The sequence below is a fragment of the Dermacentor variabilis genome, chromosome 8, assembly GCF_050947875.1.
Source record: "Dermacentor variabilis isolate Ectoservices chromosome 8, ASM5094787v1, whole genome shotgun sequence".
In the NCBI taxonomy this organism is placed as follows: Eukaryota; Metazoa; Arthropoda; class Arachnida; order Ixodida; family Ixodidae; genus Dermacentor; species Dermacentor variabilis.
The window spans coordinates 66222947-66239451 of NC_134575.1; the positions used below are offsets into that span (position 1 = coordinate 66222947).

Sequence of the window (16505 nt, forward strand, 5' to 3'; positions counted from 1 at the left end):
AAGACTAGAAAGCAGCAGAAGAGCTAATGGTTTTCACAAGTGTTGCCTCCTGACCTCCACAAAAACTTCACCAAGCAGGCATGCTGAAATTATTGCCAAAAATGAAGTTTTTGTAGAAGCATAGATTTGTCTTTTGTGGCAGCATGAAGCAGTTCCACCACTGCTTATATTCAAGCACACATGACTCAATCTAGTACTGTACTTAGTAATCACACTGCCTTTTCTGCTTAGAAACTTCAATGCAGATTCGCTGCAATGAGGACACAAACTGTCTGTGTGACACGTATATCAACTAACCCTAAAAGGATGCTGCTGAACTGATGTCACCACTAACTTGTGTGAAAGTTACAAGGTGGCATAGCCACCACTCTGCATTGCTACATCCCATCAAGATGAATTCGATGTGCTCCAGCAAAATGCTGAAATTCTTTGCTTCAATGATGCATGAAAGAACTTGGACAAGGAGACTTTTTGTCAACTCGAAAATATGTAAATTCTTTATTGCAACTTTGCAATATAGTATTATGGTATAACCTGGACACAGAAAGAAAGAAAACAGCACTGGAATGTTCGTTGCAGTAAGTAAAAGCTGACATTTTTCCTTTGGCCAGTCTGCACCAGCCATGTCAATTTGCAGATTTCTTGGCATATATGCACGAAACTGTTAATGCAACCAGCCCCTGAACAATGCATAACTACTTGTCCCCTGTACAAAAAAGACCATTTTCACCTCTGGAGCTATTAGAGCAACTTGCAATACAGTTTGACCTGCTAAGGATGCCCTTGAATAATTTGCCACACTCATTACTGTGAATACCTAGACAAAGCCTCTCAAATTCTTTTCAACACACACATACTTCACAGGACTTAGTTCCAGAGCCTATAAGACATCAATGGTACTACATCTTTACGATTATTCCAAGAGGTGATCTTAATAAAGCACTGTCACCATGAACTGCTGGCAGAAATTTTAGCTTTAAGAACAAACACCCAGTGCACTTCAACTGCTTTGTAAATTGTATGTGCAGATCGTGTTTTAAAAGAATGAGCTCAACACTACCATGCACAAAGGCTAAAAAACTTCATTTTACAGTCGAGTATGGTAGTACCCATACTACATGCTGTTGGTAGTACTGGTAGTTGGTAGTACTCAACTGCATGTCCCTTTAACTGCAACACAGCAGCATCAACTGTCAGCGTTCACACTACGCTTATTATCACAAGGAACTGCTCAGTCACACAGTGTATGCATACTACTCGCATCACTGTAACAACACTTTCTATAATAAGACATTAAATGGGGACAATTAAGAGAAACACTAAATTAAGATTGGCAGAGCGTCCTTTCCAAAGTTTACTAGTATATACGTCTTTCAGGAAAATGTAGCTCATTAGTTGCAGCCAATGAAAGCTAGATTCTATTTGAATTTTGTGCCCAAACTGCAGTTCAACAACATCGGCATGATGTTGCAAATATCTGAATGCATTGGCTTATCGTCATACTTCCCGTGCAGGAAAAATGCAGACAAGTTGCTGGGGGATTGAGAGTTTGCTCATGCTCAAATGCAATGCAACCTTTCTTTGTCAGTCGACGCTTAGCTTCCGGCACTGAGAATTTGAAGTTGCATAGAGTAGGGAGTTTCGAGCTAGCATTGGCACCTGTCTCACTATCACATCCTTTCTGGCTTACCAAGCCTTCCTCCGAAGCAAGGCTGACCAACATAAATGCAAATTTAGCAGTGTATGCTACCAATCCAGCTTAATTTGACATTTCTCTTCACTGTCCCTTTATAAGGCATCTCTGAATGTTCCCCAAAATCACTTTGCAGCATTGCACGCATCCCCATTCTGCCTATATTGCACCATTTGAAATTCATCGCGCGCTCCAAGTTAAGCCATGTGCCCAGTGTGAGGTAACAGCCTTCCCACAGACTCCATTCCTATGCCACATGACGAGAAATGTAAACTCTTCAGACTTTTCCACTCCCGTGGATGTTGCGACCACGCCCTGACACAGCATCAAGTGAAAAAGTGAAAATGCTAAACAGAATCTGAAAGTGTCTTGATTTCGAGGACATGAGAAGCAGGGTTCATAGCAGTCTAAGGGTCATGGCAAAGTACAATGAAGGACTGAAGCTGCGTTATCCCCAAGGCGTGCACTGACAGTGCCCCAACAGTGTACACGTTTGCCAAATGACATAACTACTCAATAGACACCACTTTGACACCTTACAAGGGTCCAAGGCCATAAACACAGCAAGGAACTGGACAATTCCAGAATGGAGGTCAATGGTGAAGCTGCAAACTCTGAGGAGGATGACCCCCCACACCATGGTCACCTGCTTAACAGGCTATACAGGCATTCAAAAGACAGTTCCTCAGTGTCCTCACTACAATTAAATCCAGCACAAATCCTTAATCTTTCAGTACGCAACGATGATAATGTGATGCTTGCTACGACGCTGTCCCTAATGGACTTTGCATGCAATGCTGGGAGTGATAGTTTTCCTTGCAATCATTCGTCCTTCCTTTCTTCCCTTTCCCATATATAGGCCTTTAAGCCAACCCCTTTGAAATATTTCAACATTTAAGAGCTATAAAAACTATCAGCGACAAGCAAAACATTTTTCAATCGCCACAAACACGTAAAGTACATGGAAAGGATGTAACAACTGAGCCAGCACCGCTCTATGTGCATTATTAAACTGGATTGGCTTTTAGGCTGCACCGACTCTGTGGCTAGGTGTTCAAAGAAAATCTGTCAAAATCTGCCACGCTTGGCCAGAAGCTAAATTTAAGGATATGCAAGTACTTCGAAATGATATTTTGGCAGCAGGTGGCTTTAAAGAGACTTGAGAACTGCTATGAACCCTGCGGGAGGAAAGGCGCTTAACCAGAACAACAACAAAATTCGGCATATTTTGGCGCCAGTCGAGTTCCAACAAGCTGCTAAATCACCTTGTTTGGCAAAGGTGACAGGAACAACAGCTTTCCTCGGAAGTGCAGTTCATCAGATGTACCAATGTAAAAGAACTACTAAGAAACTAAGTGAACATTATAAATGAACATTCTAAGTGAACTTCTAAATCCTACATGAGCATCTAAGGTGTGAACAAAATACTGTATAAAATATTGAGTTCCATGAGTACAGTGGTGAAGTTCACGTAAAGTGATAGAACCATCAAGTGTACTTCAAGGCACATTGTTCACTTTGTGCAATAAACACTTAAATGTTATTTTACTTTGAACTTGAACCAAGGCACATTTGATTTTTGTTCTACATCACCTCAATAATCTACAATGGGCAACATTTTAATGCTGGCCAAAGAAGCAGCACTCTGCATATCAACACCAGGACGACAGAGCAATGTGTCTCAAGCGATATAAAATACCTCGGAGTGTGATGAAAGCGCCTACAAAATGGAGTGAAAATGTCAAACTTAACAAAATTGCAATGGACTCCCTCTAAAACAAACATGAAAGCAACTAGGAAAAATACGCATCACCAGCTCTGCTTAACAAAGTGCATTAAATCTATGAGAAACCTAACAAAGGTCCTTGGACTGTTGAGCTTGATGAATTTTGCTATATACACACGTAGTGTTAAAGAGAGTCCATTGTACAAAGAAAAAGAAAGGCATTACTATATAGCTCTTGCGAAGTCTTTGGGCCTTGGGGTTTTCGCACGCGACAAAGTATTAACACACAATTACTTCATTCTTGCACATATAACCTGCACCAAGAGGTACAGTTGAAACTCGTTAAAACAAAGTTGGATCTGACACGAAAATACCTTCGTTATATTCTATGTCCGTTACATCCATGTTCAATATATCGAGGTACGACTGTACAACACTTGGCAAAGAACAAATCCACACGCCCCTTCCACCTTTTTTGCGCTTTCTGAGCTGCACTACAAGCCTGAAAAAGTCACGACATACCAACTCGCCCAAACTGCCACGCTTTTGACCACACATATAAGCCATGCAAGTAACCTGACTTTCACATGCTTACAAAATGGCCTGCACGAAGTTCTGTGCAAAGCAGAGCACCAGAAACATATTTTATATCCTATAAATTGTCTCATCACTGCTCTCTTAAAATGCAGTTCCAGATTCACGGCAATGGCGAAGCTTACTGCTGTGATGTCAGAGCAAGGAGATTCACATGTGCAACCTCCACGCTTGCGCTTTGCCTATAATATTTTCAGCACCGCGGACATACTGGTACATTCTCCACTCCCACCAATAAGGTGTGCACAGTAACATGAACTTGCCTATCTCCGAGGTAGTTTTGCCATCTGTGCTATAATTCTACAAGCATATATTCTCAGCTCTCTTGATTTGGTGAATCTGGGTGTTTAACGTGCTTCGGAACGTGCCCCGTCGTGCACGTGGTTTCGTCGAGTGGAGCGTACATCCACATAAAGGAGGGTGGCTCCCAGACATTTCTGACTGCTACTGCAGCAATTCTTCGTTGAAATATTTGCACTGTAGTGTAAGGACACGACTTTTGAGTGTTTCTGCCATCTGCTGTACGATTATGAAAGGATTTCTTTTTTTATCCTGACAGTGCGGTGCTATTGCAAAAGTCCACGCGTCCAAATGAAACTAGGTAGGAGATAAAAACAAAGGTGGGAATGTGAGGACCATATCAAGAGTGCATTTTCAATTATTTGAGTCACTTTTTCCCATCTGAACAACTGAGAAAAAACCCCAAAAAACTTCCGTGATTTTATAGTATCAGAGAAAAAAAAAAAGATACTGGGGGTGCGCCACCTGTAAAAAAACTCTGCACTCAAAGGGTTAAAGCTTCTCAAATTCCCGGTGCAGGTAAATATGCATGAAAATGCTCTAACTCTTATCTGTTTTTCCCGAAAGCCACATCGTGCAGTTCGTGGTAACACGTATTGCGCCGTTGTCCTGAGGCCTGCAGCAACACATCGTGGACAGTGCCTGAAGAGTCTTTCCTGCTCGAGCAGCGTGGAGAGAGTCCACACAACTGCAGTTAGTAGCTTGTGCACCTTTTTGGCCATTTGTGTGGAGTGCTCCTCGAAGCCAGCATTTGAAATGACGGGAGGGGTCCTGACGACAACAGTCGCTGGTCTCGTGTACTGCTTCATTGCGGCACTTGAGTTGCCGCGTTTGGGACCATGGTTGCCACAGCAGGTGCCATGCTGCTCCACAGGGAGCCCAGCTGGAAAGTGCAAAGAGAGAAAAAGGAGTAACAACACTTTAAACTATAGGGTTTATTGTATGGAAATGGCACGGTGGGTTGCAAGGGACAGTGTAATGGAGAACTCTGGATTAACTTTTACCGCCCAATAAGAACACAGTACATGAGGGGTTCTTGCATTCTACCCGCATTGGAATGCAGCCGTCGCCACTGGGAGTTGAACCCACGACCTTGTGCTCGGAAGCACAATACCACAGGCATTGAGCCACCGTGGTTGGTGGAGCAATGCTTTAGAGGCGGCACAGTCTGCGCTCATTACAATGGATCCGCATATAACAGACTTTCAGATATAACGGACCACATTTCAGCCTTAGTTTGTTCTATGTATTCTATTATTGCAACAAAGTTTGCTTTTAACAGACCACGCTATAACGAACTATTGGCTACAGCGCACGAAATTAGCGGCAATTTTTTTAAAAATCGGGCATATAAAACTGATTTCGGGCGTATCGACACAGGCTGACAACTGACTTGCAAAGGTCAGCTAATGATTGTGGCTCAATAGCGCGCCCACACGCGAGTGAGGGAGGGAGGGAGGTGGGTGAGTGAGTGGGTGGGTGGGTGGGTGGGCGGGAAAAGCACAGCCTTTGTTCATGTGGGAGGCATGGGGTGGGAGGCAAGAGAGGGGGGGTTCTACTCTGGCGGCTGCTGCTATCTTGAAAGCGATCTGCGATGCGGACAAAGTGTGCCCAGTGGCAGTAGCTTCATATTCGCTGTGCTTTCAACATTTAGTTCATGTTGAAGCGAGAGACAGCATGAAGGTCAATTTGCTCACTGCTGCTGCCACGCTTATCTAACTTAATTTGCTAGCGGAATCGATGCTTTGCCTTTAGGGCAAAACTGGGACATTTGTTTGTTTTTTACTTCTGACGTTTCTCACTCACTCAGCAATAAAGTTGGTAGACATAGCGATGAAAGTTCCGGAAGTGAGGCGTTTCGGATATTACGGACTTCGGATAAAACGGCCATTTGTCGGATTATCAGGGTCCCTTGTAACAAGAGTTGACTGTATGTGAAACTTGCAAGTGTACTGCTCTGCACACCTTGTCTGAATTAACCCAGATGGTGGGCCCCGGTCTAGAATTGCAAATAAGGTGTCACCATGCGGACTGGTGGCACTTTTTCAGTCACTTTCAGCCCCTAGCACCATCCAAGTTTTCAAAAGGCTTCTCTCAGCTTCGACAGAACTACTAGCAGGACTTGGACAGGGCAAGTTAGGTGCGTGGGAAAGCCTACTTGCAGAATTTCGCACACCGTCTCTTCAAAGGGACTGAAGGAGAAAACGACTCGCTGCTGTGTCCCTCAAGCACTGGAGTGGAGTACAATAATAGATATATAGTTGCAATTTCCTCTTCCCCAAACACGAGGGGCACCAGCTGCATAGTCTTGCGATTACAGTTGACAAATTTTAAATTAAATTCTGGTGCTTTACGTGCCAAAACCACTGCCAGATTTTGAGGCACGCTGCAGTGGGGAGCTCCGAATTTATTTTAACCACCTGCGTTTAACGTACATCCAATGCACCACTTATGTTTTTGCATTCAACCCCGATCAGAATGTGGCCACCGCGGCCGGGATCAAACCCATGACCTCGTGCTCAGCTGCACAATGCCATAGCCACTAAGCTACCGTGGCAGGTAGCGGAGCATGGAATTTCAAATACAAACTGAAGACTTTTTTAAGTCAGGTATTTTATTTGAGAATTTGACTATTCTTCACATTAATGAAAATTAAAATAATGAAAATATAAAGTGAAAATTGACATTGAAACAAAAAAGTCACTTTGCAGGTGCACTTGGCATATCAATTAGCTGAAATGTGGCAGTATATCATGGGTGCTAAATAAGCTGCAATGACTTCTTATGCTGGCAGAGTTCTGTTTACAAAAACTAAGTATACTAATTATTAGCATTTGACACCTCAAATGAGACAGCTGCCAGTAAGGAACACTGTTGTGTTGGTTGTCAGATCAATTTTGAGCACCTATATTTCTCTCACAAAAATGAACCCTCATTGATACAATCTCGTTTCACATGATTTCCCAGCGTCAGTGTTTGCGATTGAGAACACGAACAATGAAGTAATATAGTTACGCTTCTTTTTTGCCAGACGATACATTCCTGGAAGACACAATCTTTCGGCGCTAATGTTCAGTACATCGCCAAGCTGCAATCGTATGCTACGTATTTCGGCTGCTATATCCCGTGTAAAGAACAAAAGGGGCGAAGCGCATGTGATGAAGCAACAGCCACCCACCGCAGCAGCTTTCCCCACAGTATGCCACGTGGAAACGTCGGCGCGCACTCAGTTCCTGTTCCGGTGCTAGCAAATCTCCTTGCAGGTCGTCACACGCCGCATTCAGAGCCATCACCATCAACCCTATTGCAATAAGCGTACTCACCTATCTGTCGCACCGCATGTGGCGTAGTGCCATCGGAAGCGTACTGCATGCTTTAATTAGGCGATAACCTAAAAGCACTGCCTTTCCCTGATGCAGGTGGTGCAAAGTGAGCTTCACGTTTCACCCTGGCTGCATCATATTCTGATGAAGCTCACCAGCTCAATTTCATTTCGAAAACACAATGCAATTGAAAAACAACAACGACCACCTCGGTTGTTCAGGCCCACGCGTCAGCATCTCGTGTTGCAACGATTCACGCAATGCTTTGCATTATGTAGTTGAGTCTGCCAAGTTTTTTATTTACTTCGGATTGAGCATTTTCCCGGTTAGCATGTTGTATTTTTTTAAAGATTTTTTTTCCTGACTTATGAACGAGGTCCTACTGTACTTAGGTTTCTAGAAGTTATTGCATTTGACCACAACTACAATGTGTAACAATAAAACCAGCACCAAAAATGACATGCATACAGATTAATAGCACGAGAAAGGACAACTACACTACTATGAATTGTAACAGAAGCTAAAGATTTGATTCCAGAAGAAATCCAACTAAATATGCGGTTGCCAGTGTCCCATATCTAGATAATGTGGCATGTCAGTTCAACATAGCTGGCACTATATATGGCATAACTGTCTGTTTGTGCAGAAGATAAATTCGGGTGAAATGTGTGCTGCAGTGGATAGGATGACTGAAGTCACTGCACACAAGTCACACATTTGTAAGGTCAAACAGTGACATGGCAGCCAGTTGGAAGGGTATTCATTAATAATTGCTTTATTCAAGTGTACGCTCCTCTGCAGCAAATTTTTCACCGGCCACACTGGCCAGTGGCTGAACAACCACGTCACGGAACAGAATGTTTTTATGAATTGCCAGCCATCTTGTAATTTACCTGTGCACCGTGTATCAAACGTAGTTGTAATGTAGATGCGATGTTTCAGCCTTTCCTATCCACCCTGTTTCTGACACCCTTAATAGCTGCTGCCATAACTGCAACAATGGGCATCTGAACAGCTCATCAGTCCAATTGGGACTAATGAATAAAATGGGACCTGGCAAAGCATCATCATCAGCCTGGTTACGCCCACTGCAGGGCAAAGGCATCTCCCATACTTCTCCAACTACCCCGGTCGTGTGCTAATTGTGACCCATGTTGTCCCAGCAAACTTCTTAATCTCATCCGCCCACCTAACTTTCTGCTGCCCCCTGCTACGCTTCCCTTCCCTTGGAATCCAGTCCGTAACCCTTAATGACCATCGGTTATCTTCCCTCCTCATTACATGTCCTGCCCACGATGCTTCTTGTGTAATGCAAAGACGTGGGTTCGTGCGCACACTCAAGAAAACTGTGTGGTTGTGTGCCCGTCAGAAAAGCAAAATGTGTGACGAACTTCCGCTAATCTTCACCTTATCACCAACCAGAGGCAATTAGTTCTCGCGAGTGTCAAAAAAAAGAAAAAAAAATCAGCAGAAATGTATGCGTGGCAGCATCCTTCCTATGTGCACCCCTGTGCGAACTAAACGAGCGAGAAACAAGTGGCCACCCTTTGAGCGATTAGTAACGACATAGCCATCAGTCTTGCAAGTGCAAGAAGCCCAAACCGCCCGCGGAACAAACCCAAACTGTCGCCCACCCGCGCGCCAATGCGCGAGCGGTATTATGTAGATGTGCGGGAGCAAACTAGCTCTAAAACAAACCGTGCAACGAAAACCTAGAGAGGAAGGTGCGCGAAAAAAAAATTCCCTGTGTTCCTACATAGTGGCAGCACATGACAGAGAAGAAAAAGTTATGAAATTGGCGTGCTTTTTAAATGTACAGACAGTGCCAGATACAGATATACGGATATACAGATGTACAGATATATGGCATTGACCATTTTTGAACTCGTTCGTGGCACCGTATATTTAAGTCATTGACCCTCAAAGGGTTGAGGACATGTTAATGAACACCATAATGTCAAAATTAATACGGTGTCCACCACTACAGTGTGCCTCATAATCCGATTGTGGTTTTGGCACATACAGCCACACAATTCAATTAATGTGTAATACTTCTGCCACAATGCGATGTGCCATGTGAGGCAAGGAAAATGCTCAACCCTCTCTGAGGTTATGAAGTATGGCACACAATGCCTCAAGCAAACACCTTCTCCTATGTGTTCAGTGTACTACGTGGATAAAGAATAGCAGTGCATGTAAGGTAACTTTTAACATTAACTCACCAGTCTCGTGTTGGACTAAACGTTTAAGTAGTTGAACATTCACCACCAACATCACCACTAAGTGTCGCCATTCAGAGCAAACACCACAGAAAGCTTCGCTTACATATGATTCCTACAGTACGTGGAATCCGCATAAATCTTTGCCCTGTTTTTATTCTTCGCAGCATATACAAACTAGCCTAAAAGCAAGCTCTTCTCAAGTTTATTAACATAATGAGAGACAGAGACAAGGGAAAGAAATGGAAGAAAGAAATGGGGGGGGGGGATACTTCTTACGCATTTCCTAGACAAGCAAGTCTCAATATTTTCAGGATGCTTTTCTCCCACCCAGCGTGGTCGACGATTCAGTGAAGTACCAGAAATGAGCTCTTCAAAGTTCGAGGATACAAAGGCCTGGTGTGGAGCAAGAATGCCCCCCCCCCCCCCAAGTTTTATGCATGCGCTCGTCCCACCTTTACCTGCGTGTGGAAATTTCAGCACTGATCCCCTCTCAGCAGTAATGGTTAACACAATCCGGAATGAGATAGTGGTGTGCCATGTGTAGGGCCTAAAGTTCTGTGCATGGGCCCATGACAACCCATGGGCCCATGACAAGCTATGAGCCTATGACAACCCATGGGCCTATGACAACCCATGGGCCTATGACAACCCATGGGCCTATGACAACCCATGGGCATGGCCCCATTGCCCCCATGACAACACCCGCTTTCCACCTTCGGACCGCCACTAGCGCTTGCCTTGCTTTCACATTCAAGCTTTCCCATCCTTCATGTCGCTCTTTCGCAACCCACCTCCTGAAACTTTCTGCTCTGTGGGAAACGGGAAGTGGGCACATCAGAAAATTTGGGGGGCGGGTTCGACCTCCTAAACCCTTTCCCCTGGCTAGGCCAATGCCTTTCAGTGTCAATGGCACCCACACTCGGCATCCAGAGCTATTTTGGAGCCTTTGCAGAGGTAAGTGGCACTGTAAGACAGCTCCCATACCTTGGCATGGCCGTTAGCCTGTATGCGGACCAGGGCGCGGGTGATGCCACCCAGTGCCTCCATGTGGGCGTACACCATTTGGCTCTCCAGGTGGACACAGTGCAGAGAGAACTGTGTCCGGTGTTCAAGCTCCTGCGCCTGCTTCATCGGATCCACCTGTGATAACAGCACCGGGAAACAAAAACACCCAAGTTCTGTGGAAATCCACAATAAAGTCACAGTTGAGATTTTCTATCTGATCATCATATCTGTTAAGAAGAGATGCACAAACTGACACATACACAGGGCTCTTATGAGGCTGTTTAAAATTTAGAAAAATTCCACTGCTTCCACAAAATCAGCTATGCTGTGTGCTGATGTAGGAACTTGTAGTCCCATCACTTAAGATGAATGCCCAATATTGATTTCTCATGTACTTACAGCTCCAAATGAGTTTGAGGACTTCTTCACCATTCTATTGATGGCCTTGTGGTGACCAAGGACAACACCGCTTTCGTGACGATCACACAATGCCTGTGGACGGTGTTTTCGGGGTATGAGAACAGGGTCATACAGCAAATCTGCTAGTGTGCACCGGGGTACCATACCTTCACGCATGTAACCCACCCCTGACAACATGCACCCTATTTGCAGCAAAAAAAAACAATTTGTGCAAATAACCACGTGCGACTGAGCTCAAACCTTTACAAAATCGACCAAGCAAAATTTTTGGTATGAAACAAAGCTCCAAAAACAATCTTGTCGTGTATGACCAGTCACCACAGCCTTCAGAATGCATTCAAAATTTTCCTTCCCATACAACTTTACAGCAATACAATACGGTTTGCCTTTAGCAAGAAATTCTACATTTCCGTGAAGCCCATGTAAGTGGCGCAAGATTTGAGACATCCAATACCGTGGCCGTTGTTTCCCGAAATTTTTTTTGTGGTAGTTATAGGCGTGGAGATACAGTACTGTATGCCACTTCAGCTCGCAGTTTGGCATTCAAGATAATGCCAACATAGGATGCTGCGCTGAACTGTGCTGTCCAATATACAACAGCGAGCGAGGCGCTGTAGTCCCAACAGTGAGTTTAGGGCTGCATTTAGGGTGAACCCACTGTGTAATTATTCGTTAAGCATTATTTTCATGCTTTATTGATTATAATCAAATGAAATCATTTAATGGCTGAGCTGTTAAGATGTGAGTGATGCTGAGCACATCTTTTAAACTTTTTGGGCAGGATAACTTCTACATGCCAAAAGTACAGTGCTTTCCAGTTGCCTTTGCTTCGATGTTTCTTCAGCAGCAGACACAGAAAGTATCAACTCTGTCTTGTAAAAAGTTCCAAAACACATTTTTAACGAATCCTAAAAAGAGAAAAGCTAACAATACATGTGCATGCCACACTGTTCAGTAAAAAGACAAAAGAAAATGCTTACTCACCAGAAAATCTTTATTAGCACCTGTTTGACGCTAAGAACACTTTTCTAACTTAAAGCTGTAATTAAGCAATTAAAGAACTAAACGCTTTAGAAAAAAAAAAGGAAGGAATGAGCACAGTTTGCAAGAGATTTTGATCTACACTTAGGAATTTTTAAGCCTTACAAATTAAACAGCAAGATCTGCTGTAAAACCACACAGAAGCTGAAGTAAATCGTGCATCCAAATCCGGCAACTTCATGTCTACTTAATGGCAATAATGTCATTACGAGTATTCTGCATCTAATCAAAGCATATGAGCCAATCAGAGGCAATAGCTTCTTGGGAGTGATGTCGGGATTGCACAGCCACCATTATACATTGAGCTGTCAGCTTGACAGGGCCAGGTCATGCATAACTTTTCAAAAGCATGCTACAACTCAAATGTTTGATCTGATGGATATCTCAATTTTATGCTGGAACATCCATAAGAAGCCATGAATGTCACTGTTTTCGATGTGTAAAATCGTTTCAGCTTCCCTTCAATACAATTTGGCAAGCTACTGACACACTAATTTCGTAGTTAATAAAAAATTGACTGACCTTGTAAGCAACTAGAAGGTCCAGGAATAAATTTAGCTCTTCTAGAACTTCCTCCTCTTCATGAAGAGACTGGAGCATAGAGAAAAGATGAAATGTACTTTGTTAAGTTCAGGGCCTGCTCATTCAGAAATGAAGTCACAGTGCACACTAAAGGATACTAAAGAGAACCAGTTGGTGCACTTAAACTAGAAGAGTTTCCTTTCACATACAGTTGAACCTTAAATTTGCATTTGAAAAAAAAAAATTATGGGCTTTAACGTGCCAAAACCACTTTCTGATTATGAGGCATGCCGTAGTGGAGGACTCCGGAAATTTCGACCACCTGGGGATCTTTAACATGCACCTAAAATTAAGTACACGGGTACTTAGTCAAATCCCGGCCGCCGTGGCCGGGATTTGATCCCGCGACCTCGTGCTCAGCAGTCCAACACCATAGCCACTGAGCAACCACGGCGGGTGATTTGCATCTGACATGAAAAATATCTGCAGTATACGATATTCATTATAAATTAAACACTGAAACCAGCATGCAAACAGACTTGATAGGGTTTATGCAAATGAAACACTGTTGGTACAACAAAAGGTCTGTCAATTTTGACGGCCGATCAGTGGCTTGCCGTGTGAACAGATAGCATGTGAAAAAATGCTAAATTACAAACGCTTACTTCGCACCATCTATAATACATAACCATGAGATTGGTGCAATCCATAAAATCGGCCCACTGGCCTTTTATTGTCAGTTGTGGGCCAGCCAAGCCTAGCCACTGGCCAAAACATGGACACGCTTCTGTGAGGCGCCATATTAAGTTGCTCTTGCTGTGTAATATTTCTGCTACCAGAATGCATATTCTCAGCTTTGAGCAAAAACTATTCTCGTTATTGTGACCAATACAGTCTTGGATCTTGCATTTTTTATTTCATTATAGCACCCAAATTCTCACTGAAGTAAAGCATGGCCAACTAAATAGTAAATTTACTTTTTGCATTTCACGATTTGTTATATCCATATTCGTGCATTTCTTTGGCACGTAAGGTACATTTTATTGTGGGCTTGTGTGCAATGTTGCACACAAAAGTTTCACGCCTGTAAAAATAAGATCACTACAGTACCTGTCACTCGATACTGACCTGTTCCGAATGAGCTTCATGAATTGGCACAAGAAGGCTCTGTAAGGATCGCAGTGCCTTCTGCACGATGTTCCAGGCATCATTTCCGCCAGTCGCCCAGTCAGATTCCAGCTTGGATATGTTGCTCAATGTGCTGTGCATTTGAAAGACACATTGTGGAAGTCATCAATCCCAAGAGCAAGGAGAAAAAGTAATCCCCCACACAACAATTCGAGAGCGTCCCCAAAATGGGGATTCATGGCTCTAAACTATCAGTTATCACTCAAGCATAGGAGTGTTTCCATGCGAAATGTCATGACTGCATTGGCATACTATACGATCGTGTCACAAGTTCTAGCCTTCAAGCTAAGAAATGCACCACAGTATGCCTTGTGAAACACAAGAAATCATGTGATGTAGGACTTCAGAGAGAAATCACTCACGCAAACTCCTTGCTGACAACGAGGATGTCCACAGCGGCCATCTTGGACCGGTCGACCATGCGCTGCGAGGCCTCACGCAGCTGGCTGAGACAGATGTACACCTGGCGCAGCTGCTCACGTGCCATGGCAAACTGCACTGTAGTGTCACTCGACACGAGCTCCTACGCTTTCAGACCAAAAGAAGACAAATGTTGGGTCTACAGCAGTGCCTGTGTGTTCGAGCTTGAGGAAGCTTTAAACATGCAAAGCCGAGCGAAAAAAAACTGGAGTGTGGGATGGAACAGCACTCACGTCCGACCTACGTGCCACCTCACTGGTAAGGAACTCGTCTGGCACATTCTTGCAGTACTCCTTGAGCCGTGCTTGAACGTCCTGCATAGGACACATTTCAATACATTTCAAATACAGTTCAATAAAGTCTATGATGACTGATGAATTCCTATCACATATTGCGAACCACCAACTTTTTGCCAATTTCCACAAACCAATGCCACGAGTTCATTCTCCAAAAGTGACATTATTAGACCTGAACTTTGATGCCCATTCCCACTAGTACTTGCATTCCCATTTTTCAGCCCTCAGTCAAGAAAATTTCAGTTAATAGTTGTACTAAGCCTGGAGGTGACTGAGCATTAGCGTTTCGCGATAAAAAGGAAGGGTCAAAAGGGTCAAAGTCTCTTAAGGGTTCACAATTCAGGTCAAAGAAGGGCATAAAATTAAGGGTCGAAACCTGGCAATAATAAGCATTCTACCAATGACAAAAATTTAGCAAAAGCACTGCGCTCAGCCAACATGCACACTAATGGCTCTCAGCTCAGTGAAAAATGCCAATGTTGTCTCCTCCCCAAGTCAACTACCGGTAAATTAAATAAAACCTGGGACTCACCGTGCCACCAAATGTCAGGAATGTGTTAACCGCTTTGTCAAAGCCCAGAACAGGATGCCTCGCGACAAGCGTGAGGAAACGTCTCAGTGCCCGCCGCCGCTCCTCGATGAAATGCGAGTCGGCTGGAGTGGAATGATAAAAGGGAGCCTTGAATGGCTGTATATTGCCCACTGGCAGCATTCAGTTTGAAGAAAAAACCACAGGCGCTTAAGCCATAGAGCAGTAAATTGATAACTAATTGTACAAGCAAAAAAAAAAAAAAAAAGAAGGACAAGGTAAGGCAAGATGTGTCCGGTCATCACTAAACAGTGCAGTTGTGCAGGACTGAGCATGAAGACTTTCCGAAATGACAGCAAAGCAAATTATGGTTTATTATGCTGACAGTCATTTTTATTAATTGTACTTTTTTTTTTACTCCATTGAATATTAGGTAAACAGTTTCCCTTGGTCCTATTTTATCCTCTCCCTGTCCTTTTCCCCCTCCCCCGTGCTGACTGCCATTCAGATGTCAGCAGATGTAGCTAGACAGCGGCAGTGCACTGAGCAGTAATTTTCTTACTTTCCTTTTCTCTATATTAAAAAATACACAACCAATTACTACTTCTAACTCATCTTTGCTTGTCCTCTTTTCTTCTCTAGAATAATGTTTACGTAACAGTTTATTCCCATCAACAAACAATTTGTTCAGCTTTCGAATCTCACTCTTAATCTTATTTCTGTTGGCACTGACTCAAGCTGAACGTGTAAAGTATGCTTGAGTATCACTTGGTTCAATTGAAAGGGGACACTACACCCGCTTCATCTGCAGACCGCAGGTTAAGTCAATCACGTCCACAGACTACCGTCATGCAGAGCACCAGCATCAGAGCTCACTGTTTCTTTACCAAATGCACTAGACTCCTGTTAAACGGAACTTCAAGGGACAAGGTAAATAAGTTCCATTTATCAGGAGCTTTATTTAGCGAGAGATTGAGTGGAAGAGTACACAAGATGCTCTTTTAAAAGGGGCAGACTCTTTAGTGTTTACAGCAGATAATAAGCACACCAGATCTGATGGCAAAGCATCATCTTAAAAATTTTCTGCTTGCTCTCAGCAGCTGACTGGAGCTAGAAGCAGACAATAGACTTACAAAGAGAAAAGTCATCTAGTAAAAAAATTGCCATTTTGAGTGAAGCAACCGCTCTCAAAATGATCTATAGAGTCTATTGTCTCCAGCATCAGC

General features: G+C 43.5%; 1 protein-coding gene across 1 annotated transcript in view; it reads right to left on the reverse strand.

Annotated features, from left to right (window-relative positions):
- Nucleotides 1-479: 479 nt before the first annotated feature.
- The window catches only part of LOC142590293 (sorting nexin-8-like), a 32208-nt gene continuing 16182 nt past the window's right edge, over nt 480-16505 (reverse strand). Inside the window, exons 6-13 of the mRNA XM_075702300.1 lie at nt 15283-15404; nt 14688-14768; nt 14397-14557; nt 13975-14107; nt 12847-12915; nt 11263-11355; nt 10843-10998; nt 480-5196 (exon numbers count right to left, since the gene is read on the reverse strand). Of these exons, the coding sequence (XP_075558415.1) occupies nt 5119-5196; nt 10843-10998; nt 11263-11355; nt 12847-12915; nt 13975-14107; nt 14397-14557; nt 14688-14768; nt 15283-15404 (893 nt within the window). The 3' untranslated portion in view covers nt 480-5118. The remainder of the gene's footprint in view (nt 5197-10842; nt 10999-11262; nt 11356-12846; nt 12916-13974; nt 14108-14396; nt 14558-14687; nt 14769-15282; nt 15405-16505) is intronic.